At 51.7% G+C, this 25,960-nt stretch overlaps 1 protein-coding gene and 1 pseudogene across 2 annotated transcripts in view; both read left to right on the top strand.

The window, feature by feature from the left end:
- Window positions 1-10,397, top strand: part of POLR1A (RNA polymerase I subunit A) — an 88,925-nt gene extending 78,528 nt beyond the window's left edge. Inside the window, exons 28-34 of one of the 2 annotated variants that reach the window (XM_088841346.1) lie at window positions 3,421-3,547; window positions 5,145-5,255; window positions 5,877-6,173; window positions 6,829-7,029; window positions 8,272-8,389; window positions 8,865-9,029; window positions 9,408-10,397. In XM_088841346.1, coding sequence (XP_088697472.1) covers window positions 3,421-3,547; window positions 5,145-5,255; window positions 5,877-6,173; window positions 6,829-7,029; window positions 8,272-8,389; window positions 8,865-9,029; window positions 9,408-9,508 — 1,120 coding nt within the window. In that variant the 3' untranslated portion in view covers window positions 9,509-10,397. Of the gene's footprint in view, window positions 1-3,420; window positions 3,548-5,138; window positions 5,256-5,876; window positions 6,174-6,828; window positions 7,030-8,271; window positions 8,390-8,864; window positions 9,030-9,407 lie in introns of both variants that reach the window. The other variant, XM_088841345.1, reaches the window with a different exon arrangement.
- Window positions 10,398-11,290: 893 nt separating this feature from the next.
- On the top strand, window positions 11,291-19,113 carry LOC148776149 (small ribosomal subunit protein eS19-like; annotated as a pseudogene).
- The last annotated feature ends 6,847 nt before the right edge of the window (window positions 19,114-25,960 follow it).

The following is a 25,960-nucleotide window of genomic DNA, read 5'->3' as shown; positions in this document are numbered from 1 at the left end:
AGGATCCTCTGTCCATGGGGATTCTCCAGGCAAGAATACTGGAGTGGGTTGCCATGCCCTCCCCCAGGGGATCTTCCCGACCCAGGGATCGAACTCACATCTCATGTCTCCTGAATTGCGGGTGAATTCTTTACCACTAGCGCCACCTGGGAAGCCCTTGCTTGCTTTTACTTTTATAAATGAGTCTCTAATTTGTAAGCATTGGCAGCTAATTCATGTCTTTGTAAAAGCCCGTTGAGGCTCAGCTAGATATGTTAAAAGGATTTGACCACGGACCCCTGGCCCCTGTCTTCCGTCTGGAACAGCCCTCAAGTCTTCCAATGCTACTGAGATTCAAAGAACCAAGGGCAGAGTGGAGGCAGGATGTCCACCCACACAGTGGCCACAAATATTTGCTGAGTGCCGCCCACTTGCAGGGCAGTCCCAGGGAAGCGTGGCCAGGAGGGAGCGACTGTCTTGCCTAGGCCCTCTTCTTCCCTCTCACCTGAAGACTCAGGCTGGCTGCAGCCTGGCCTCACTAAGCAGGTGGCGTATAGGACGGCCAGGGTTGTTTAAATGACCTTGGATGTGAGCTCAGCCCTTTGGATGGTGGAGCCGGCCGGGCCCTGGGGAGCATCTGCGTCACCCCTCGCCAGGGTGGAGGAGGCTCATTCTGTCAGGAGTGCTCTCGGGGTGCTGGGTCATGTCGCAGGAGACCGGACACGAGCTCATTAATTAACTGGAAGGAACATCTCTCCCAGCATGCCACGTGTTTGTGCTGGCCAGGCAGCCCTTGTCTGAGAAACGGGAATTAGGATCATGTGGCCTCTTGAGAATTACCGAGAGCAGGCCGATCGGCCTTATTTCCATGCATCTCAGGTGCAGGCAGGAAAGTCGCATGAGGTGTGCACCATGCTGTGCCCAGAGTTCTTTCTTTTTATTTTCATTTGGGGGGTCGAAAATCAATCACTATTTAAAAATTTCTTCTTGTTAGGGAGAGCCCTGACTTCTCTTCTCAGTGGTGAAATACTTAGTCGGCTCCTACTTTGCATTTGGCTGGAGCACTTGAAAAGCTGTGATAAACAAAGCCATGTGCCCTCGCCCTTGGTGGAGCTACTCTGTGGCTTGGGCAGGCAGGGCTCAAGCGAGGGAGTGGCATGGGGGGGTGTGGTTGGGCTGCCTTTGCCAGGCCTGCCTCATGCAGGCCCCATGCAGACCACGCAGGGATGAGAAGCTTTATCTTTTTTCTTTCTCCTTCCCCCCTTTTTCATCTCTCTCCACTTCTTTTCTGTCTCTTTTCCCTTTTCCCCTCCCTTTCTTCCCTTCTTTTGAATCATGAGACTTTATTTTTTTGACCGCACTGCGCGGCTTGTAGGATCTTAGTTCCCCAACTGCAGGGATTGAACCCGCAGCCCCTGCAGTGGAAGTGTGGAGTCTCAACTGCTGCACTGCCAGGGAAGTCCTTCATGAGACATTTTTTTCCATAAATGGGAGAGAAAAAAGAGAAACACATGAGGTGCTTCCCTAATGGAGAGAAATAAGCCATGAAGCTCCCCTAAATATTCCTTCTGGCGCCCATCCCTTTGGGTGTGTGTGTAAATGATTCAGAAGGCAGGCTAGGGCTGTGAGGTGGGAAGGATACTGAGCTCAGAGGCAGGGGGTGAGTTCTGACCTCCGGTCCCCAGCTGTATCACGCCAGGTTGGCTTCTGTGAGGCTGACCCTGCACACGGCAGGTGGTGGAGCTGTTGGCAGGCACCTTCGGAAACAGCCGAGAGTCACGTTCCCTGTGGTAATTAATTCATGTGGGAGGGAGGTTTCTCCGCTGCTGCCCCGGTCCAGCTCCACCTCAGCTGTCACATTCTGACAGATGGCACGACCTTCAGAGAGTGGTCACTGTGAGCCTCCGGTTCCCTGACTGGGCGTGTGGTGGGAGTGGTCCCCACAGTTGCAGACGAGGTCAAGGCCCTTGTCTGTCTCTCTCCAGACTCTGGCAGAGTGGAAGCCTGAACCTATCCTTTCGGAAGCATTTCCTCCCTCTTTTCCCAGTTGATTATATCTTTCTGAAGTCAAACCGGGCATCTCCCTATCTGGCCCTCTCATTCCTGTTCCTCCTGCCTGGTGACCAGGCTTTTTCCTGGATCAGTGGGTAAGGAGCCTTCCAACAGCAGAAACCTCAGCCAAAACCATGTACAGCTTTAAAAAGTTGGGGGAAAAAATTGGGAGAGAGAGTAGCAGTCTGTTGCTTTTATTGAACAAAATAGTAAACATGTGACCTGCCCACTCCTCCAGTGAAGGCTCTGAGTGCCTCTCTTTTCATCCTGGCTTTGCCCCCAGGGTTGGCACGTGGCAGGCACATCACAGATGCTCAGAGAACACAGGCTGGCTGGCTGGGCAGTTGAGAAACTGATAGTTTATATAATTAAAAGCAGTCCATTTGGTGTGCTGTTATAGCCTGACTCAGAAGACAGGCAAGAGGATATGTGAGGAAGGGGACAGGAAAGGCCTGCTGGGCTTTCTGCCTCGTGTTAGTCCTTTTAAATTCACTTTGTTCTAACCTGTTGATGGGCTTCCCTGGTGGCTCAATGGTAAAGAATCCACCTGCCAATCAAACCCGTGGGTTGTGAAGATCCCCTGGAGAAGGAAATGGCAACCCAGAGGAGCCTGGCGGGCTACAGTCCATGGGGTCTCAAAAGAGTCGGGCAGGACTGCGCAACTAAACAACCAACCACCACCATCTGTCAGCATGATTTATGAACACAAGGCGCGTCACCGCTGCCTTGGAGATTCTGATAAGCTCTTCTATCTTAGTTCTCTCATGAAATTGTTGGGGTTCCCACACCAAGGAGACGGAAATTGTCAGCCCCAAGCACTTCCTGGAGATGCAGTAGGTGGGCTGAGGGCAGCCCTGGTTCCAGCCTGGATACCCCTCCTACTGCAGGCCCTGCTGTACCAGTTAGATGGCCCCATGCAGCACCAACAGCTGTCACTTACTGAGCAGCCAGCCTGCCAGGCCCCGTGACAGGTATTGGTGGACATGGGATCAGATCAGACATGTTTCTGATCCCTAAAGCAAGATTGCATGATACCCACACACTTTCCAGACAAGAGAGGTAAAGTTCAGGAGATCATCGGTAGTAATCGAGGCCACACCCCCTGAGAATGGCTCAGGAGACCATTGACAGTGATCCAGGCCATGCCCCCTGCGAATGATGGAGCACGCTTTCAGCCCTGCCATTCTGATGTGCCGTATGCGCCCCCCGACCCCAAACATCAAGAGGGGAAAAAATGAGCTGACTGGAGAGGTAGGGGCTCAGTCTTCTAGACCAGTCCCCAACATCACCACAAGTGGCTGAAGTCCTTAGACCATCTTATCCCCGCAGTGAAGGAAGAGTGGAGATGCTGGTATTGAACGGGGCTGCGGGGCTTTCTTCTCATTTTAGATTCTTTAAAATTCTGATGGAAGCCATCAGGAAGAAGAACAGTAAAGCATCAACTTTCAGAAGTGTGAACACGCGGAGAGCCACTCAGCGGGATCTAGACAATGCTGGCGAGTCAGAGAGGAGTCGGGTGAGCAGGTCCCCTGGGGGCCCCATGGGGACCATCACAGGGTGGTCCAAGGCTGGGACCCCCTTAGGGTGGCGACTCACTGAGTCTGCTCTCCTGGGATGGCTCTGACTGTTTTCAGTGCTCCTTGCACCCCTTCCTAGGGTTGCACCCCTTCCCCTCTCTCTGCTTACCTTGGTGTGTGTGCGTGTGTGTGTGTCCACATAGCATGTGGGGTCTTACTTCCCTGACCAGGGAATGAAGCTGTGCACCCTGCATTGGGAGCATGGAGTCTTAACCACTGGACCACCAGGGCAGTCCCTTACCCAAGGGTTTATCTGCTGCTCTGAGAGCTGAGAAGCAGTGTTTCCTTCTTGGGTGTGGAGGGCCACAGAGGGGAGCTGCCACCTGCAGCATGGCCTGCCTCGTCCTGGATGCAGGCCCCAGCTCATCCAACTGTCTGCTCTCAGGGACCCCTCTCCTCTGTAGGTAATTTTTTTTATCCTGAGGATAGACTCAAAGTAATGATACCTACTAGACTTTTGGAAGTTTTTTATCTGTTTTCATTGGCTCTGCCTTTGACTTACCTAGGCCAGATGAACTGAGACTCACAGAGTACTGGGCAGGGACCAGAGAGGCATTCGGAAGCAGGCAAGTTGGGCTCCAGTGATGGAAAAGGAAGGAGCCAGAGGGAAGCCATTGGAGGCAAAATAATCCAGGAATGATGATACCCTATCTGGGTCAGGAAGATCCCCTCTAGAAGGAAATGGCGACCCACTCCAGTATTCTTGTCTGGAAAATTCCATGGACAGAGGAGCCTGGCGGGCCACAGTCTGTGGGGTTGCAAAGAGTCGGACACAACTAAACGACTAACACATACACATACACATCTGCCCAGAGACACAGAGGCAGTGTGGGGCCAGCTCCCTGGGTCTTGTCTGAGCCAGCAGTTGGCTGTTCTCTCCTTGGACAGGGGTACAATGAAGACTGGTCCCATCCTTTTCCAGCTCCGTGATTTCAGCTATGACACCTCCTCTCCCTGGGCCTGTCTCCTTATCCCTAAAATGAGGGTCTGGCCTAGACAGAATGCCAGGTCTTCTGCCCTGGAGTCTACCAATTGGAATGTCTTTGGAAGGCTGCCCAGTCTTAATTCTTAAATCACCCAGAAGGAGATCATAAAGAACTAGGTGCCAGGGTCATGAGAAAGGAATAAATACTTAGTTTCTAAAATGCCAAGGTAATTCTTTCTTTTCATCTCCACCCATAACATAAATACTTGGAACAATATTAGTACCATCTTCTTTCAATGACTTGGAAAGCCTTGGCGCTTTTTTTTTCCTTCTTAATACGAGGTTTTACGAGTGGTATGTGTAAAGATTTAGGCTGAAGAGAAGGAAGTATGGAATCCAGGGGTGGGTAGGTGGGTGGAAGGGATGCAGATGGAATTGGGAAGGTGGTAGGTACTGTGTGATGAATGGATGGGTGAGAGGCAGGTGGGTGGCTGGATGGTGAGTAGGAGACAGGCAGGTAGATGGGTGACCAGTTTGGTGCATGGATAGATGGATTCACCAGGCACGTGGTATTGGAGCTCATCTTTCTCTTCCTTCTCCTGGAGCCCCAGGGAGAGCAGGAGGGCAACGAGGAAGAGGAGGGGCACATTGTGGACGCTGAAGCTGAGGAGGGAGATGCTGACGCCTCGGATGCCAAACGCAAGGAAAAACAAGAGGAGGAGGTGAGGGGCCTTTGGCCGAGGTGACACCTCTGTCACACCTGAGGGCTCCCCACTGGTGTGTAAGGACTTGCCTCTGCATCATGCTGGAACCATAGGGAACCTTGAAGCAAAACCAGTCTGCCTAGCACAAGCATTCGGTGGAGAAGGTGGTGTTCACGGGGTGGCGAGTAGGCAGGAGCCGGCCCAGGGCTGCCCTTCAGGACTGGCTGTCCCTGTATCTGAATCAAATTGGGGGACATCGAGGCCTTCACAAGGGAAAGTCAGGCCACCTTCTGTCTTTACCATGAAAATGCATCCTTCCCCTTCTCCCTTTTAGTCCTTTACCGCTACAATCGCTGCCAGGACAGAGGGTGGTGTGGAGGGGCCAGTGGGGCTCCCAGGTGAGAGAGCTAGTGTAGGGGGCACCCAGCTCCGAGGAGGGGTCCCTGGAACTGAGGGACTGGCGTCCCCACGGGACAAACAGAGGGCAGAGGCCAGGCCGATAGAGCCAGTGGGGCTGGGGTCGGCCAGCAGATGAGAGCTCTTCTAGGGGTGGGGAGGGGAGTGGCACTTGTTCTGCAAGGTCAAGTTCAGGTTGCTGGTTGGGCCCAAGTGACGTGGCCTGCATCCCGTCCCCGCCAGGTCGACTACGACAGTGAGGAGGAGGAGGAGAAAGAGGAGGAGGACAAGGAGGACGAGGACGTTCAGGAGGAAGGGACCAGCCTCAGAGAAGGCGATCAGCAAGAGCAGGAGGAAGGCGGCTGGGTCCCCGAGGAGAACGCGCTCCCTGGCGCCCCCCTGACACAGCCGCAGAAGCGTGCCCGAAGCTGGGAGCCCCAGGGCGCTGAGGTGGTGGAGCGCCGGGTACGGGCGGTGCGCGAGTGCCACCCATTCATAGCGGACTACCAGTACGACACACAGGGCGGCCTGTGGTGCCAGGTCAGTGCCCGTGAGGGGCTCAGTCCACCCCAGATCACAGCCCCCTCCTGGGCCCGCTCGCTCTGACTTGCCAGTAACAGCCTGGGCGTCTGAGCCATCGGGCCCTGTAGGTACTTTCACCTGGGAACTTCAGGCCTCAGTGCAACCCGTGTATGGACGCACATCATAGAGGCTGGCAGACACTGCATTCCTCACACCACCTTTCTGCCTGGTCATCACTTCCAGAACTGCAGTGACCCTGGAAGGCTCGCTGGTCTGGATGCCTAGACGTCTACGCATACACTGGGTTTAGTCCTTTCCTTTGATCCAGTTCAGTGATTCGTAAATGGTAGCACAGATATGAGTCATTGACCAGGAGTACACGTACAGAGGGATGCGTGTTACGCTTTGTGGTCATTGAAAGGATATTGAGGGTGATGTTGAGTGGAGGTGATTTTCACTGACAACATCTGTGAAAATGGTGCTCTGCCGTTTTCACTTCAATCTCTGTGACCGGACATGGCTGCCATGTGGTCATTAAGTCAGCTCATGTTCACTTGCCAAGTCCACCGCCCGGCTTGCCCCAGTGGGGCTCTGGAGGGGTCTCTCAGGGACCCTGAGTGGTGTGGGGCTGGGGCAGCCCTGTCCTCTGGCTCAGCTCCCCTTCCTCTTGCAGGTGACGCTGAAACTCCCTCTCATGAAGGTCAACTTTGACATGAGCTCCCTGGTAGCGTCCTTGGCCCAAGGAGCTGTCATCTATGCAACCAAGGGTATCACACGGTGCCTCCTGAATGAGACCATCAACAGTAAGAACGAGAAGGAGCTTGTCTTAAACACAGAAGGCATCAACCTCCCAGAGCTGTTCAAGTATGCCGAGGTGCGTGTTTCCTCAGGGTCACCTGCTGTCCTGCGGATGGGTCCTCACGTCAGCTCAGGCTCCAGCCGCTCTGTCCTGGCCCTTCCTGGGCTATTCACACTTCTAACCCAGGGTTCCCAAACCAGATCTGCAGCCCGGGCCACCTCTTGGGCATCTCCAGTGCACTTGAGCCTGGTTAAGGTTTGCAGAATGAAACCTGCTTAACTTTACTGAACCCAGAGTTTCCCAAATTAATTTGCATGCAGTTTCTTTTCTTTGAAATCGAAACCTCTGAACATAGACTTGTAAGAAATAGTTATACTGAGTGCTGGCTAGGGAGCTGCTCAGTTTATCTGGTGAAGGGGCCCCAGGCCCCCACACCCGGCAGAGTCCTGTGTATCCTGTTCCCCCTGCTTCCCAAGCACACCCATCCTTTCCTCTGAGATCTCTCTTGCTTCCCCCCCAGTTCACTTCATCTCCCAGAACCTTCTGAGATGCTCTCAACCCCCAGGCACAAGTTTTCCCCACTGCATTCTGAGTTGCTCAGACCAGCCCACTCTTCCCTCGTCTGCACTAAGCTGGCAGGGCCCTACAGCCTCACACACATCCTCCCACAGTACTGCCCCATACACGCCCCACCTCTGCCCAGAGCCTTTTATCAGCTGCTTCCCCAGAGGACAGAGCAGGAAGGGCTCAGGTCTCCCCAGTGTCAGCCACTGACAGGGCACACTCGAGTCATGCCCGTGGGATTTGTCTTAACAAGGCCAGGTGACCCGCCGGGGTCTCTGCTGTCTCCTGTGGGGGTGACATGCCCTAGTGCACAGCCACTGTGAGCCCCACCCCGGGATGGCTAAATTAGAGCTTCAGGCCCCTGGTGAGGCCTGGCAGACCCCCCGTGCCCAGGGAAGGAAATTGAATCTTTGCCAGGGAACTTGCCTCACCTACCAGCGGAGCCTCCACCCTCGGAAACAGGTCTCTCTGTTATATAAACAAACACCTTTGTTCCTGACTCTGAAAGTGGGTAGGGAATCATCTCCCAGCCCTGGCTGATGGTGAGAGAGACCCGGGGCCCAGCCAGCATGCTGTCGGCTGCTCTGCTCACACTGTTTCTTAGGCTAGTCCTGGGCCGCTTCACGCCCACTTTGTCATTAGCTGCACCCAAGCACGCCAGCAGAGGAGGCAGCGAGGCCCCGGGGTGGGACACGTACGTTGGAAGGAGCAGAAGGCAAGGCCCTCCACGCCATCCTCTCCCGCCTCCCCCAGGTCCTAGATCTGCGCCGTCTCTATTCCAACGACATCCATGCCATGGCCAGCACGTACGGCATTGAGGCCGCACTGCGCGTGATTGAAAAGGAGATCAAGGATGTGTTTGCCGTATACGGTGAGAAGGGATGTGGATGGCAGGCAGGAGGCCCGGGGTGCCGGTCTAGATCCTCAAGGAGCTGAAATATGGGTGCAGTGAGGGTGGATCCCACAGGGGACCCTCAGGGCCCCCATCAAGAAGGGTCCCTTGTGTATCAGTCTTGTCAGTCCCTTCCCCACGGCCTCCCTACCCCCAGCATGTTTCTGATCTTGGCCTCATAGGGGAGAGTCTCTTCCTCACCTCGCCTTCAGGATTTCAATTCCCAAAGGCACACAGTTCTGTAGCGGCTCGTGTCCTGCAAGGCTGCTCCCCACGCTGCTAGATGCAGTCGTGATGCCCGGGGACACAGGGCTGCCCACTGAGGTAGGGTCTGAGAGTTGAGTGAGTAGGTAACGGAACTGGGTCGGGGGGAGCCCTGGGGTTAGGTGACACTGCTCCCCCCATCCCTTTTCACTGCTGAACCCCCATCCTGCTGTTGCCACCCCTGTGACAGGCATCGCCGTTGACCCCCGCCACCTCTCCCTGGTGGCTGACTACATGTGTTTCGAGGGCGTTTACAAGCCACTGAACCGCTTTGGGATCCGGTCAAACTCCTCGCCACTGCAGCAGATGACATTTGAGACCAGCTTCCAGTTTCTGAAGCAGGCCACCCTCATGGGTCAGTCGTGGGCACCTCCTTGGCCTTCCCCACCCCCACCTGAATCTGTTCTGGGCAGACAAGGCTCATCCCTCAGGCACCCTTTCACAGCCTTGCATGTTGGGGAGAGCCTGGGCTGTCACTACAGGAAGCGCTGGTGAGTGGGCACCAGACTGGAGGTGTCTGCCTCTGCCTTTTGGAGGAGAGGGGAGGGTCTTCCTCTCTTCAAAATGCAGAAGCAGTGCGGCCTCGTTCCCACCAGGCCCCAAGCTTCAGGACCACCCTCATGGCCCTGGAGGTGCCCTAACCGCCAAGCCTCTTGCTGAGTGCCCCCGACACCCGTCTCTTCCCCTCCCATCATCCCCAGCTACACCTCACAAGCACTCTTGTGTCTCCTAGGATCCCATGACGAACTGAGGTCCCCATCAGCCTGCCTCGTGGTCGGGAAGGTCGTCAAGGGTGGGACCGGCCTCTTCGAGCTCAAGCAGCCACTAAGATAGTGCCCCCTGCACACCGGCCCGCCCATCACAGGAGAGAACCGGGAGACCAGAGTCCTGGGCAGTTCACAGTGATGGCGCAGGGCCTGGCAGTGACTTTGGGAGTCCAGAGAGCAGCTGGCCTTTGATCTGGACTGAGATCACCTGGAAAGTGGATGAGTTGCTCATCCTCACCCCTTCCCATCTAAGGATGTGAATGAAGTCCTTACCAGATACCCATCAGACCCCCTAACCCTGGCTCAAAGTGGCCGGACCTCCCCCTGTGCTGCAGGACACCTCGGAGGTGGAACCCGGTGAGGTCTCAGTGCTGTGAGCAGCCAGTGACTGCAGGCAGGCTTCCTGGGGGCTCACGACGGGCAGAACACTGCTGCCCATTGGCCTGCTTCTGGCTGCACCAGCCCCTGGGAACAGAGTTCTATAAGAGTCACTCCTGAGGCTCTCTGAACCAAGCACAAGATGGTAGAGACCTCTCCCCACCCACTTTCTATGCTTCGGGCATGTGGCTTCACACCCTAGCTGGTCAGATCAACCCTGAGCCTGGGGCAGGGCTCTCCGGAGCCCCAGCAGCTCACCCCAGCATGAAACCCTGAATCCCCAGCAGGGCTGCACTGTTGGAGTGAGTTGCCTGGCTGTCTTTCCCTAGCTCTGCTCTCAATCCAGCACTGAGGCCTGTGTCTCTCTGTAGGCTCTGCCCCATCTGGGGTCATCCAGGCTCCCTTGACCTCTGGTACCAGCAGCATGGGGCCCTGGCATGGACAGAAACGTCAGAGGACTTGGACCCAGGCTTTGTAGAACCAGAGGCTGTTTCTATTTTTGTCTAATGTTATTCCGACTCAGGCTGAGTAATAAACATCGCTGGAACCAGCCATCGGGAGAAGAAACGTGGAAAAGATTTCAGGCTTTTCGTTTTGTTCTTCTTGGCTCTTTGGTTTATGGTTTCTGCATTGTGATTTGAGAGCCCACGACTGGAATTACTCAGCACAGTCACAGCTCAGGTTCCTCTTGCTGTTTTTTGGCAGAGGGTGTAGAAGGAGAGCTCAGCCTTGGCAGCCTCCCCCTCTGACCCGAGCCAGTCCCTGCGGTATGCCCCTTCCACAACCAGCTTCTAGCCCTGAGGCCAGAGAAGCAGAAGCCGTAGGAAGGAGCGATGGCTGGGCTGGGAGGGGAGGCCTCGTCTGAGAAGAGTGGCCACGCTACTCCCTCCAGACGCGTGATGACCAGACTCAGCCTGTGTGTCCTACACCGGCACCCAGGGAAACCTGGCAGAAACAGGACTCACCTCGGATTTCCTGGGTGATCCAGTGGTTAGGATGATATGCTTCCACTGCAGGGGCCACGGGTTTATTCCCTGGTTAGGGAACTAAAATCCTGCATACCCCACATGTGTGTGTGCTCGGTCGTGTCTGACTCTTTGCGACCCTGTGGACTATAGCCCACCAAGTTCCTCTGTCCATGGGATTTCCCAGGCAAGAATACTGGAGTGGGTTGCCATTTCCTTCTCCAGGGATTCAGGGATCGAACCCGAGTCTCTTGCTTTGGCAGGCAGATTCTTTACCACTGAGCAACAAGCCTGAGTCTAATATGAGCAGGGTTGAGAATCGCCAACTTATGGAATAAACCCTGGGTTGTGCCAGGTCACAGCCAGCATCCCCTCTAAATGGTGGTGAGTTGACTTCACTACGTGAGTCAGACTCCTGATTTCCCCACAAAGATCTTAAGGTCTGATACCTGCCCTCAAGAAGCAGGGGTGGGTGGGTGGGGGGTGGGGGGGTGGGGTGTGTGTGTGTGCGTGTGTGTTGAGTTGACTTCGCTACGTGAGTCAGACTCCTGATTTCCCCACAAAGATCTTAAGGTCTGATACCTGCCCTCAAGAAGCAGGTGTGTGTGTGTTCTGATGCCTCAAGAAGCAGGTGGGTATATGTGTGTATGAGATGAAGCTCGCATGGTGCCAAGAACAGGTGGGTATATGTGTGTGTGTATGAGATGAAGCTCTCATGGTGCCAAGAACACAGTATGGTTCAAAGGACGCCTTGATTGACCGTACCTGGAGCCTCAACAAACAAAGAGGTGGTGATGCTTCTGGCCAGAAAGCAAGAGGTCCGTAGCTGCCTCCCAGCCCAGCACATCAGGGCACCTGCTTGCTCAACTTATAAGTTCCTAGCAGCAGGGCTCCTGCAGGGGCAGGAGGAGGGGACATGACCAGCAAGTATTTCTAGAAGCAGCTCTGAGAAGTTCCCGTTTAAAAAGCTAAGCTTGAATTACTGAAAGAGAACCGTGCCTTGAGTTCTTTAAGCAGCTCCTCACTCCTCCCTGGAGAGGTAATCAAGAACTCTGTTACAGAGTTCAGACAGCTCTGGTTTGTTTACAGCTCCAGGGAGAGGCCAGAACCTGGTATCTGGAAACAGGGCTGAGCACCTCAGCTCACCTGGGGTGGGCTCAGGTGTCCCTGGAGCTGCTCAGCGCTTAAGCAGTTGCCCCTGTTTCCCTGTCCTTCCCTCATCCTGCACTCCCCCAGTCTTTTTTTTTTTTTGATGTACTATCTCTCCATGGGTATCTTTTTTTTTTTTTTTTTTTAGAAAGAGGTGGCAAGCTTCCCCATAGGCTCAGCAGTAAAGAATCTGCCTGCTGATGTAGGAGACTCAGGTTTAATCCCTGAGTCGGGAAAATCCCCTGGAGGAGGAAATGGCAACCCACTCCAGTATTCCTGTGGAGAATTCCAAGGACAGAGGAGCCTGGCAGGCTACATTCCATAGGGCCACAAAGAGTCGGACACAACTAAAGCAGCTGAGCACAACAGGTTGTTTATTTTTCTGACTGCATGCCGGCATGTAGGATCTTAGCTCCCTATTCAGGGATCAAACCCATAACCACTGCTTTCTGCAGTGAAAGCTCAGTGTCCTAACCACTGGACTGTCAGGGAATTCCTGCACACATGCAATCTTGATGCCCTCTCCACCAGGCTCCCAAAGATACAAGAAGTACACAGGCCCTGCTTTCACAGAGCTCAGGGTTTAGGACCCCAAACTGACAAGCATATGGGAAATTCAGCCTCTGACCCAGCCAGAGGCCGAGGATGTCACGAGGCATTGCATGAACATGCACCCTGCCCTCTCCTGCCACTTGGGGTGAGGCCCTCACCCACACAGCTGGCTTTGGAGAGAAGCCAGAGTGGGAAGGAAAAGTGAAGAGGCACTCGGGTGGCCAGAAGCCAGAAGGGAGGAGAATGAGAAAGAACCAGCAGTCCAGTCATCTCCACCCTCCTCATGTACCCACTCCCACCCCAGCTCCCCCACATTCTCCCTCTATGGTTCAGCCCCCCAGTCCTTTATCTTTGCAAGTGGTAGTCAACCCTGTTCAGAGGTCAGGCATCCACTGACCACTACTTTCCACACTGACTCCCCAGCACTATTATCTCAGGGAGCCAAGCCAGCCAGAAACCACAGGCCTCGGGTCTTCTCTGATCCATGGTTCTTGCCTGGAAACATGAACTTGAAGTGCTGGTATGTTGAACCAGTCAAACCTCAAGAATGGAGCTGAGCAGCATGGCTTCATTTCAAGCAAGAAACTGAGCTGTGAAATCGGACTCCTCCTGGAATCTCGGGACCTCAGCTGGCCTCTCTGTGCCTCAGTTTCCTTATCTGTAAACCAGTGATTAAAATTAAATCAGTGTTCATAAAAGCACATGCGACTATAAACGTTTACCTATATAGCAAGTGGTTTTTTAACAGAGTGGGGGACAGTTTTGCCCCCTGGACCTTTGGCTGTGTCATCGTTGGTCATCACAGCTGGAGAGCAGGGGCTGCTAGTGTTATCTAGTGCTTTGGGGCCTGAGATACTGCTACATAGCCTACAGTCCAGGGACAGTAAAGAATCACCCCTCCATGTTCTGCTTGCTGGCGGGCTTTCCTGGTGACTCAGTGAAGAATCCCCCCTGCTAATGCAGGAGACTCAGGTTCAATCCCTGGGTGGGGAAGATCCTCTGGAGGAGGAAATGGCAACCCACTCCAGTATTCTTGCCAGGGGAATCCCATGGACAGTGGAGCCTGGCGGGCTACAGTCCATGGGGTCCCAAAAGTCAATGAGGTCGCAAAGGTCCATGGGGTCACAAAGAGTCAGACATGACTGAGCCCATGAGCGCATTCCCCTGGGTAGCAATGCAGAGGCCTGGACATGCCTGGAGTTACCGTAAAAGATGTGAACCAGCTGGAGTTCATCAGGGTCCTGGCAGCCTTCCTCACAAAGTCAGGAAGCTGAAAGGTGGATGCTGTCAGGCTGGCCAAGCATAAAGAGCTCACTCCCTGTGGTTCTACACACGAGCTACTTCCACAGCACAGCATCTGTACTTCCCAGGTGGTGCCGAGGTGGTTCCATGACCAACATTTCTAGAGAGTGTCAGAGAAATGCTGCCTGACCACTTCAACCCCAAGAACAGGGCCCGCCAGGTCCTCCTAGCCCTGGAGGGTCCTTGGTGGAAAAGGACCAAGACGGGAGCTGCCAGTGGACATGTCCAGGACAGAGAGATCTGGACAGAATTGCCAAACAGTTGGCTTGCGTGAGTGCAGAGTGGCTTCAGTTGTGTCCGACTCTTTGTGACCCTATGAACTGTGTAGCCCACCAGGCTCCTCACTGTCCATGGAATTCTCCAGGCAAGAATAGTGGAGTGGGTTGCCGTGCCCTCCGCCAGGGAATCTTCCTGACCTAGGGTCTCCTGCGTCTCCTGCTTTGGCAGACGGGTTCTTTACCGCTAGCATCACCTGGGAAGACAGGTGACAGCTGCAAACAAGAAGCATTACAACAGGGACGTCCCTGGCTGCTCAGTGGTTAGGACTTCGCTTTCCAATGCAGGGGTTGCAGGTTGGATCCCTGGTCAGGGAGTCTCCAGGCCAAAAAACCAAGACATAAAACCGAAGCAATATTGTAACAAATTCAATAAAATAAAAATGGTCCACATAAAAAAAAAAAAGCATTGCAACAAATGATACTGGGTTAATAAACTGCTTGATTCATAAAAAGAAAAACTGCATTTCCAAGGTGGTCCAGTGGTTAAAAACCCACCTGTCAATGGAGGAGACATGGGTTCAATCTCTGGTCCAGGAAGATTCCACTAAGATTCCACAGGCAACTAAGCCTGTGCCAGAACTAGAGCCCGTGTGCTGCAACTACTGAAGCTGGTGTGCTCTAGAGCTCATGCTCAGCAGAGAGAAGCCACTGCAATGAGAAGCCTGCACAAATAGAGAGTAGCGCTCGATCGCTGTAACTAGAGAAAGCCCATGGGCAGCAGTGGAGACTCAGCACGGCCAAATAAAGAAATGAATAGAATTTTCTGGCCCCAAATGTTGATGGTGCTAGAGCTGAGAAACCCGGCCTCCTACACATGTATGGGAGTGGGGGTGTGGTGGGGGTGTCAGGGGGTAGCATTGTTTCTTTTACAAAATGGAATCATTTAAATTTTAGCCACTCAGAGTCAAACAACAGCATCTCATTGTTACTTTAGTTTGCAATTCCCTCATAATTCTGAGCATTTTTTTCACAGGTGTATTGGCTAGTCTGATTTGCATTGTGAGACTGTCTATTTGTATTGTTTGCCCATTTCCTATTGGTTGGTTTCCATTGACCTTTACTGTCAATTTTAAAGGCCTCTGATTTCCGACAGCTATATTAATAGATAACCTTTTGTCAGCTGCATTACTCCCCACCCCACCACCCAAATTAAATGAATGAGATAAAGAAAAGTGAAAGTGTTAGTAGACTCTTTGCCACCCAGTGTACTGTAGCCTGCCAGGCTCCTCTTCTGTCCATGGAGATTTTCCAGGCAAGAATACTGGAGTGGGTAGCCATTCTCTTCTCCAGCGGATCTTCCCAACCCAAGAATTGGGTGGCTTCCCTGGTGGCTCAGAGGGTAAAGCGTCTGCTTACAATGTGGGAGACCCGGGTTCGATCCCTGGGTCAGGAAGATCCCCTGGAGAAGGAAATGGCAACCACTCCAGTACTCTTGCCTGGAAAATCCCATGGACTGAGAAGCCTGGTAGGCTACAGTCCATGGGGTCGCAAAGAGTTGGACACGACTGAGTGACTTCACTTCACTTCATACTGCAGGCAGATTGTTTACCATCTGAATCACCAGGGAAGCCCGAAGGAGATTATACAGACCAAGAACTCACCACCTTGTGGTTAAGGAGATTCACTGCTGGTTGCGTAGAAGCTGTGCTCACTTCTTGACTCTAGTTAGGACAGCTGGTCGTCTTCTGAGGTACAGAGTTTAACAAAGCAAGTTCTCCCTTGTGAGGGACTAACAAGAAATCTCCACATGTGATAGCATTTCCATGGTGCTGGAGAAACCATGGTAACCGCAGAAAGTTTCTGAAGTCAGGAGCAGAGTGTGGAAAGCCCTGCACTCCTGGGTGGCTGCTCTTAGCTGGGTTCCAGGTGCAGACACCCACTCTCTGCTGCATCTCATCCAGGGCGGTGAGGGATGCGGTTATGCTCCTCCTTTCGTGGCAACGCTGCACAGTCAACACATAGAAGCACGAGGATCTGAGCCAGGCTGCTGGCTCCCGGTCTCCACACTGTGCCCACCACCTCTGCTGAGGCACTGCAGAAAGGGTCTCACATCAGAGGAGCCGGTGAATGTGAGGATACCACATGCCTCCCCAGGCCAAGGAGCACCCCTTCAGAGTATGCCTCCTGGGCCTATAGACGGGACAGCCAGGTCTGGAGGGGGGCTCCTGTGCTTGCCTGGCTGGGGAACTTGCCGCTCACAAGATGAAACTGGAACAAATAAATGGCCAGCAGCCACCTTAAGGAACTAAGAACCCCAACCTATGGCCCAAATCAAAGTGGAGGTAAAATTTTTAGTATTTACTTCATGTATTTATTTGTCTGTGCTGGGCCTTAGTTGCAGCGTGTAGGATCTTCAATCTTTGATGCGCCGTGTTGTTGCTCAGTCGCTAAGTTGTGTCTGACTCTGCGACCCCATGAACTGCAGCATGCTAGCCTTCCCTGCCCTTCACCATCTCCCAGAGTTTGCTCAAACTCATGTCATTGAGTCGGTGATGCCATCTAACCATCTCATCCTCTGTCTTCCTCTTCTCCTCCTGCCTTCAATCTTTCCCAGCATCACGGTTTTTTCCAGTGAGTCAGCTCGTCGCATCAGGTAGCCAAAGTATTGGAGCTTCAGCAGCAGCATCAGTCCTTCCAATGAATATTCAGGACTGATTTCCTTTAGCAATGACTGGTTTGATCTCCATGCAGTCCAAGTGACTTTTAAGAGTCTTTTCCAGCACCAGCGTTCAAAAGCATCCACTTGCACCATGCAGGATCTTTAGTTGTGGCCTATGGGATCTAGTTCCGTGACTAGGGATCAAACATGGGTCCCTGCATTGGGAACTCAGAGTCTTAGACACTGGACCACCAAGGAAGTCCTTGGAGGTAAATTTTGAAGAGTTGGGGAAATATATCATGTGTGTTACTGGAAAGAATCTCAAAACCTGGGTGCTAGCCCTTGGCTGCAGAGGAGAGCAGTACCAGGTAGGAAGGATTCCTGTGATATTATCTGGTATGATACCCTCAGTCCAGCATCATTCATCCGGTCCACCCCATTTCATGATTGAAGAAATAGATCTAGAGAAAGTGAGAGCAATGCTCTGGGGTCAGCGCAAATTCCAGGGAAGACGCCCAGGTCTGGCATCCCTCTTGGAGCTAAACCTCTGCACACACATCTCCTGGCAGTTGGACCATTAAGAAGGCTGAGTACCAAAGAATTGATGCTTTTGAACTGCGGTGCTGGAGAAGGCTATTGAGAATGAAAACGTAAGCTTAAAACTCAACATTCAGAAAACATGGCATCCAGTGCATCACTTCATGGCAAATAGATGGGGAAACAATGGAAACAGTGAGAGATTTTATTTTGGGGGGCTCCAAAATCACTGCAGATGGTGAGTGCAGCCATGAAATTAAAAGACGCTGACTCCTTGGAAGAAAAGCTCTGACCAACCTAGAAAGCATATTAAAAAGCAGAGACATTACTCTGCCAACAAAGGTCCATTTAGTCAAAAATATGGTTTTCCAATAGTCATGTATGAATGTGAGAGTTGGACTATAAAGAAAGCTGAGCACTGAAGAACTGATGCTTTTGAACTGCAGTGTTGGAGAAAACTCTTGAGAGTCCCTTGGACTGCAAGGAGATCCAAACAGCCATCCTGAAGGAAATCAGCTCTGAATATTCATTGGAAGGACTGATGCTCAAGCTGAAAGTCCGATACTTTGGCCACCTAATAAGAACTGACTCATTTGAAAAGACCCTGATGCTAGGAAAGATTGAAGGCAGGAGGAAACGGGGACGACAGAGGATGAGATGGTTGGATGACATCACCAACTTGATGGACATGAGTTTGAGCAAGCTCCGGGAGTTGGTGATGGACAGGTCCTGGTGTGCTGCAGTTCATGGGGTCACAAAGAGTCAGACATGACTGAGTGACTGAGCTCACTGAGGATGAGTCTTAGTTTCTGTTGATCAGATGGGTTTGTGATCTCCTTTGAAAATAGAAAAGGGAGCCCTGGGAAATGAGACCCAGGTCTGTTAGGGACCACGTTGGGAGCTGGGGTCGGGGAGAAGGTCCAGAGAAGTCTGTTGGATGAGTCTTTGGGAAGCTGGATGGCAGGGTTCACTGTGGGTCACGGGCGGGACAAGGGTGATGAAGCCTTCAAAGAAAAATATCACAACCTGGCTGGCCATCTAAGGCCAAGGGCTGGCCATTCCCAGTGCCCATGGACCTCTGCCCCTACTCGCTGAGCCTCTCAACCTGCTTTACAGTCTTGCCTCAGAAGGCCTGGGCTGGCAAGCACCTTGGGGCCTGACTGCTGCACCCGGCACGGTACTGTGTTAGGTGCCTCTCCCAAGACCAGTTCCTCACCCAGCAGTCTGCTGCCAGGGGACCAGCTGACCCCGGGTGAAGGCTGCCTCAGCTTTGCACTGTGCCCTGGGCTCTCCCAGACCAGGGGTATTTTCCCTCCCCCAGCAGCTAGATTCACTTGGACTCCTCCACATCCGGTCACAGCTCAGGCCCTGGGCAGCCAAGGACTATCTGGTCAGTCCAGGCCAGACTCTGTGCTCTAATAATACATATCCGATGAAGGAGGAAGGAAAGAAACAAGAAAGGGAGGGGAGAGGAAAGGGGCGATCCAGGGAGCTCATGTGTCTTCAAAATAAGCACATTTTCTCCTCTGTGTTTCAGAGCCATGGTTCGCAAAGTACGGTCCCTGGGTCAGCAGCCTAAGGGTCACCCAAGCATTTGTAGAAACATGAATCCTTGGACCCGACCATAACCTTCCTGGGTCAGAGACTCTGGGGTGGGCCCCTGCTCTGTTTTTATAGCCCTCTGGGGGATTCTTGGTCAGGCTCTAATTTGCAATTCACTGCCCCAGAAATGTCAGGAGGAAGTGTTCTTACCACACTGTCCTTTTTTTAAAAGCTAGTTCAGCCCCAGGGCTCTTCTGGCCTTCAGGAAACAGTCTCAGCCTTCCCAGACAGTTACCCCTGCACTGCCCGTCTGACCCATGGGGCGGGGCAGCGCGTGGAGGGCAGCCTTTGCGGGGAGGTGGATATCTAGCAGGCTGCGGCACCTCTGTGTCCCTTACATTCATTAATTCATTTGAGCCGCCTGACAAATTAAAAGACGCGTACTCCTTGGAAGGAAAGTTAGGACCAACCTAGACAGCATATTCGGAGAAGGCAATGGCAAGTCACTCCAGTACTATTGCCTAGAAAATCCCATGGATGGAGGAGCCTGGTAGGCCTCAGTCCGTGGGGTCGCTAAGGGTCGGACACGACTGAGCGACTTCACTTTCACTTTTCACTTTCACACATTGGAGAAGGAAATGGCAACCCACTCCAGTGTTCTTGCCTGAAGAATCCCAGGGACGGGGGAGCCTGGTGGGCTTCCATCTATGGGGTCACACAGAGTCGGACACGACTGAAGTGACTTAGCAGCAGCAGCAGCAGACAGCATATTAAAAGCAGAGACATTACTTTGCCAAAAAAGGTCCATCTAGTCGAGGCTACAATTTTTCCAGTAGTCATGTATGGAAGTAAGAGTTGGACTATAAAGAAAGCTGAGCCCTGAAGATTTGATACTTTTGAACTGTGGTGTTGGAGAAGACTCTTGAGATTCCCTTGGACTGCACGGAAATCCAACCAGTCCATTCTCAAGGACATCAGTCCTGAATATTCATTGGAAGGACTGATGATGTTGAGGCTGAAACTCTGATACTTTGGCCACCTAATGAGAACTGACTCGTTTGAAAAAACCCTGATGCTGGGAAAGATTGAAGGCGGGAGGAGAAGGGGACGACAGAGGATGAGGTGGTTGGATGACATCACTGACTCAATGGACATGAGGTTGAGTGAAGCAGTTTAAATAACCATATGGAACTTCCTCCACTTGAGTGGTAGGTCTGACCTCCTACAGCCCCACCTCTCCCCTCAGTACATGTGTGCCTGCGTGCTAAGTCACTTCAGTCATGTCCAACTCTTTGTGACCCTATGGATTGTCGCCCACCAGGCTTCTCTGTCCATAGGATTATTTTGGCAAGAATACTGGAGTGGGTTGCCATTCCCTTCTCCAGGGGATCTTCCAGATCCAGGGATCGAACCTGAGTCTACTGGGTCTCCTGCTTTGAAAGCAGATTCTTTACTGCTGAGCCACCAGGGAAGCCCCTCAGTAGGTGAGGGGGTGCCTAACTAGGACATCCTGGGGAAGAGGAGCAGTGAGGAACAGCGGGGAGGGCCTTGGGCCTCCTCCTACAGTGCTGGTGGGCAGCATTTTCCTCTGGACCCCAACAAAGTCCACCAGTACCTCTCACCCATGTAAAGTCCTCTATATTAAAAATTCCTCCAGACAGAGCAGTTCCACTTCTGGGCATATACACAAAAAATTGAAATCAGGGGCTCCGAAAGGTATTTGCACACCCAGGGTCATAGCAGCATTAGTCACAAGAGCCAAAAGGTGGAAATAACCCAGATATCTATCAATGGATGAATATGGTAAACAAAATGGGGTGTATACATGTAATGGGGTATTACTGAGCCATTAAAATACATAGTGACCTAAATCTAATCACTGGGTTGGGAAGATCTCCTGGAGAAGGGAAAGGTTACCCACTCCAGTACCCTGGCCTGGAGAATTCCATGGACTGTATAGTCCATGGGGTCGAAAAGAGTCGGACACATCTGAGACACTTTCACTTTCACTTTTTTTTCAAATACATGGTTCAAGGACTTCCCTGGCAGTCCAGTGGTTAAGACTCCATGCTTCTACTGCAGGGAGTGAGGGTTTGATCCCTGGTCTAGGGAATTAAGGTCCTGCCTGATGCACAGGGTAGTCGAAAAGAAAAGCTTCCCCCTTCACCCACCACCCAAAACATGCTTGGGGCTTCCCTGGTGGCTCCGACAGTAAAGGAGCTGTCTGCAGTACAGGAGACCAGAGTTCGATCCCTGGCATGGGAAGATCCCCTGGAGAAGGGAATGGTAATCCACTCCAGCATTCTTGTCTGGAGAATCCCATGGACAGAGGAGCCTGGGGGGTTACAGTCCATGGGGTCACAAAGAGTCAGACATGACTGAATGACTACCACTTTCCCATTTTCAAAAACATGGTACAACTGGAAAGACATTATGCCAAATGAAATAACCCAGACATTCAAGGACAAATACTAAATGATTCCATTTCTACGGAAAAAGGTAGTGAACTTCATAGAGACAAAAGGAAGAAAGGTGATTGCCAGGGGCTGGTAGGAGAAGTAATGGGGAGTTAGCATTTAATGGGTATGAAGTTTCAGTTTTGCAAGATGAATTTCAGTGTTGCAAGTCTGAGGTGGATGGTGCTGATGGTTGTCCAACCATGTGAATGTACTAAATGCCCCTGAAACTGTACACTTAAAGATAGTTAAAATGGTCAATTTCATGTCATATCTACTTCACCACAATAAAAATTGCTATCCATTAATGAGTCCCACTGCCCCCACCCCCCAAATCCCCAGGAAACTGGAATCAATTTCAGGGAAACAAAGCATACAGATCATTTGGCAAATACCCTACACAGCCACATGACTCCACTGTGACAAGGGAGAGAAAGTTCTGGACATTGGGTTCGACTTCCTGGGCTCTCATACTCTGACACTGTGCCATGATTTCAAACTTCCAGTCTCTTCTTTTATGAAATGAACGGATACTATCTCAGGGTTCTGGTGAGGGCCAGAAAGGAGGTGATCTGAAAGCTCTCAGCACATAACCAGCGCTCAGCCAACAGTAGTTATGTATGGTGTTCCTCAGCCTGCAGGGCTAGCTCCTGTTTTAGTCTTCAAAGCCCAGCCAGCTCAAATCCCACCTTTTCCGTGAAGCCTGCAGTAGCCTACAACCAAACCACCTCCTCCTCTGTGTCTGATGTCGGGCACAGTCACGCAACTTGAAAGATTAGATGGTGCTTTTTTTTAGAGTTTATTTTTAAAAATATTTATTTATTTGGCTGCCCTGGGCCTTAGTTGTGGCACAAAGGATCCTCGATTTTGTTGCAGTGTGTGTGTGTGTTAGTTACTCAGTCATATTTGATTCTTTTCGACTTCATGGACTGTATGTGGAATTTTTAGCTGTGGCATGAGAACTCTTAGTTGCGGCATGTGGGATCTTAGGTCCTTGACCAGGGATCCAACCTGAGCCCCTTGCGCTGAGAGCATGGATTCTTAGCCACTGGATCACCCCAGATGGTGCTTTGCCAAGATGTCTCTCCTTTCTCTCTGGTCACTTGACTCCTGGGAGCAAAGCCCTAGCAACTGACAGTGGACATGTTGAATGAGTAAGAAACAAGCCTTGGTCATTGAAGCCTCTGAGATTTGGAGATTGCTTGTTTCCTCGGTGTAACACAGCTCAGGGCTACTCCAAGTGTGGTTTTGCTTTTGCAGCCTTGGCATCCCCTGGGGGCTGCTGAGAGATACAAATAATCAGGCCCCACCCTTGACCTACTGAACCAGATTCTGCATAAAGCGCTAAGCATGGCTTCTCTCCCAGAAAGGTGCTCAGTGGCTATTATTTCCTCCCCAGTCCTCTGAGGTTTCCACAGAAGACTCTGCTAATAGCCTACTTAAGAGTTGCCTTCCCCTTCTCCCTATTGAGAACTCAGGTTTCTGTTGTTGTTCAGTTGCAAAGTCTTGTCCGACTCTGTGAACCCATGGACTGCAGCACACCAGGCTTTTCTGTCCTTCACCATCTGCTGGAGCTTGCTCAAGCTCATGTCTATTGAGTCATTGATGCCATCCAACCATCTCATCCTCTGTCGCCCCCTCTCCTGCCCCCAGTCTTTCCCAGCATCAGGTCTTTTTCAGTGAAGCTCTTTGCATCAGGTGGCCAAAATATTGGAGCTTCAGCTTCGGCATCAGTCTGTCCAATGTATGTTCAGGATTGATTTCCTTTAGGATTGACTGGTTTGATCTTGCTGTCCAGGGAACTCTCAAGAGTCTTCTCCAGCACTGAAGGACTGGCAATGTGCTCAGGCGAAAACACTCAGTTTCCCAGACTCCCTTGCAGCTAAGGGTAGTCATGTGACCTGGTTCATTCATTTCTGACCCAAAGGAAGTCAGAGTAGGACTTCAGGGAATTCTTGTCAAAGGCCACAGGCCCAAGTGGCAGGTTTCTCTGGCTTTGGGCCTTGTCCTTCCCCTTCCTTCCTGTCTGTTACTTCGATGTGGTACAGATTGTTACCCAGTGGCTCCCAGGATTCATACTTTCCTGTGTTCACACCCTCAGGCAGCCCCCACCCACATTGGATCTGGGCTGGCCTTAGCCTCACTCTGACCAGTAGAATGTGGTTGCAGTGAGGTTCAGGGACTTCTCTCAACCTGGGGCTTGCCTACAGGAGATCGCTCGACAGGAGATCACATTCCTGTCAAAGGGAGGGACATCCATCCAACCCATCATCCAGATCTGAAACCCAGGAGTCACCTCACCTCCTTTTCATCTGCAGCTAATTGGTCACCAGGACTGTGCCCACCTGTGGCCTAAGTCTGTCCCAGACTTGATCCATGGGGCAGCCATCTACTGACCTCCCGTCTTCCTCCCTGCCTGGTCTCCCCACCCTGCATTGAGCCTACATGTAGATGGATGTCATAGTGATCCTTCTAGGGAATTCCCTGATGGCCCAGTGGTTAGAACTCTACACTTTCATTGCCAGGGACCCAGGGGCAATCCCTGGTCAAGGAACTAAGATCCTGAAAGCTACGTATTGCCACCAAAAAAGCAAAAACAAAAGATTGATCTTTCTAAATACAGATCTGAAGATCATTCCCCAATGCTTTAGGGTAAGTCCCACGGCCCCAGCATGACCTATACACCCATATGTGACATAGCTGGTGCCTCACACTCCAGCCTCCTCTCTCTCCATTCCCCTCGCTAAATACCGTGGACCCTGGACACGCCATGCTGCTCCCTGTTTCTCATACCAGCTTTGCCTATCGCCATGTCTTTGCTTCAGCAACGACAAATGTCATCCTTCATGTTGACTCAGTATCATGGTCTGTTCAGGCTGCTCTAACGGAATACTACAGACCGGCTGGTTTAAACAACAGAAATTTACTTTCACAATCTTGGAGGCTGGAAGTTCAAGATCAAGGTAGGTTTCATTCTCTATTTTTTTTTAATGTCTTTATCTTTTGTTCTACCTTGTTCCAAGGAGATTCCGTTCCGTTCTGTCGCTCAGTCGTGTCTGACTCTATGCGACCTCGTGGACTGTAGCCTACCAGGCTTCTCCATCCACGGGATTCTCCAGGCAAGAATACTGGAGTGGGTTACCGTTTCCTTCTCCAGGGGATCTTCCCGACCCAGGGATCGAACCCGGGTCTCCCGCATTGGAGGCAGACGCTTTAACCTCTGAGCCACCAGGGAAGCCCAAGGAGATTAGCTTTCCTATTTGGAGGCCTGGGGTCTTCTGCTGTTGTTTAGAAGTTGCTCTGTAGGAGTTGTTCCATATTTTGATGAGTTTTTTATATATTTGTAGAGGAGGCAGGCTATCTCCCCATCTTACTCCTCCACCACTTTTTTCTGCTCTCAAAGCATCTTGGTAGGTTTCATTCTGATGCTTCTTGTCTTGGCTTGTAGGCGGCAGCTATCTGGCTAAGTGCCCACATGATATGTGAGCATGGGGAGAGAGGCAGTGAATTCTCTGGCATTTCTTCTTTTAAGGACACTAATTCCATAAGATCAGGACCCCACCCTCATGACTTCATTTAACCATAGTTACTTCTGGAGGGGCCCCATATCTAATTACAGCCACCCTGGAGGTTAGGGCTTCAATGTATGAATTTGGGAGGGAAACAGACATTCAATCCATAACATACATTCAATTAGTAGTGACTGGGAATTCTCTGGTGGTCCAGTGCTTAGGACTTCATGCTTTCACCACGAAGGGCACAAGTTCAATCCTGGTTGGGGAGTTAAGATCCCACAAGCTTTGTGGCAAGGCAAAAAAGAGAGAGAGAGAGAAATTAGGAGTGGCTGCCTAGAGAACTGTATCAAAAAGAATTCTGAGGTCCTTCCCAGGTTCTGTGGTAAAAAGAGCTATGGTTGATTAGTCACGTCTACCTATGGTTGATTATTCATGTCTACCTGAGGCTTCCCCGGTGGCTCAGATGGTAAAGAATCTGCCTGTAATACAGGAGACCCATCTTTGATCCCTGGTTCAGGAAGATTTCCCTGGACGAGGGCATGACAACCTATTCCAGTGTTCTTGTCTGGAGAATCCCCATGGACAGAGAAGCCTGGTGGGCTACAATTCACAGGGTCACAAAGAGTCGAACATGACTGAGTGACTAATACTTTCACTTTCATCTGGGGCTTAGAAAGGAGGGATTGTGGCGGCTTGTGTACTGTGTATTTTTCTTGTCTGTTTTATGTGTTTATCTTTTCCACTCTCTCCTTTGGCCCAAGTACAATGTCTGACACATTCTAGGCTCTCAATACATTTTTGATGAATGAATCAAGTGAGTAGTTGTCTCAAAGCACATTTCTCATCCATGATCTCACTTAAGCTTCACAGCAGAATGTGAGGTTGGTCCGAACAATTAAAGATGCTTAGAAATCTCCTTGAAAGTGTTCACCCCTCTCTCTGTCTCCATGCTGGAGTTGCTGCATTTGACCTAGAGGCTGCATGGATGCCTGGACCAGGGTCTGTCCAGATCACAGGTGGCTCTTGCTGCCACTGTCTCCTAGAGGAGCTGAGGCCTTCGCCCTTCCTGCTGTCCCCCAACACCCCTGCGTCCTCACTCATCCCAGAGCTGCCAACCCCATCCTCTGACTACCAATCACTTCAAATGAGTCAAACACATGCTGTGGCCTCTAAGTCTGGTAGAGCAAGAGGGTGGGGTGGGAATTGATTAACCTTCTGATGGGAGTTAGGGGCATGTGTTAACATT

Source organism: Moschus berezovskii, chromosome 11 (genome assembly GCF_049115385.1).
Source record: "Moschus berezovskii isolate FMDL1 chromosome 11, NW_MosBer_1.0, whole genome shotgun sequence".
NCBI lineage: Eukaryota > Metazoa > Chordata > Mammalia > Artiodactyla > Moschidae > Moschus > Moschus berezovskii.
Note: the sequence above shows the minus strand (reverse complement) of the source record. Positions and strands in the feature narration are given on the sequence as shown.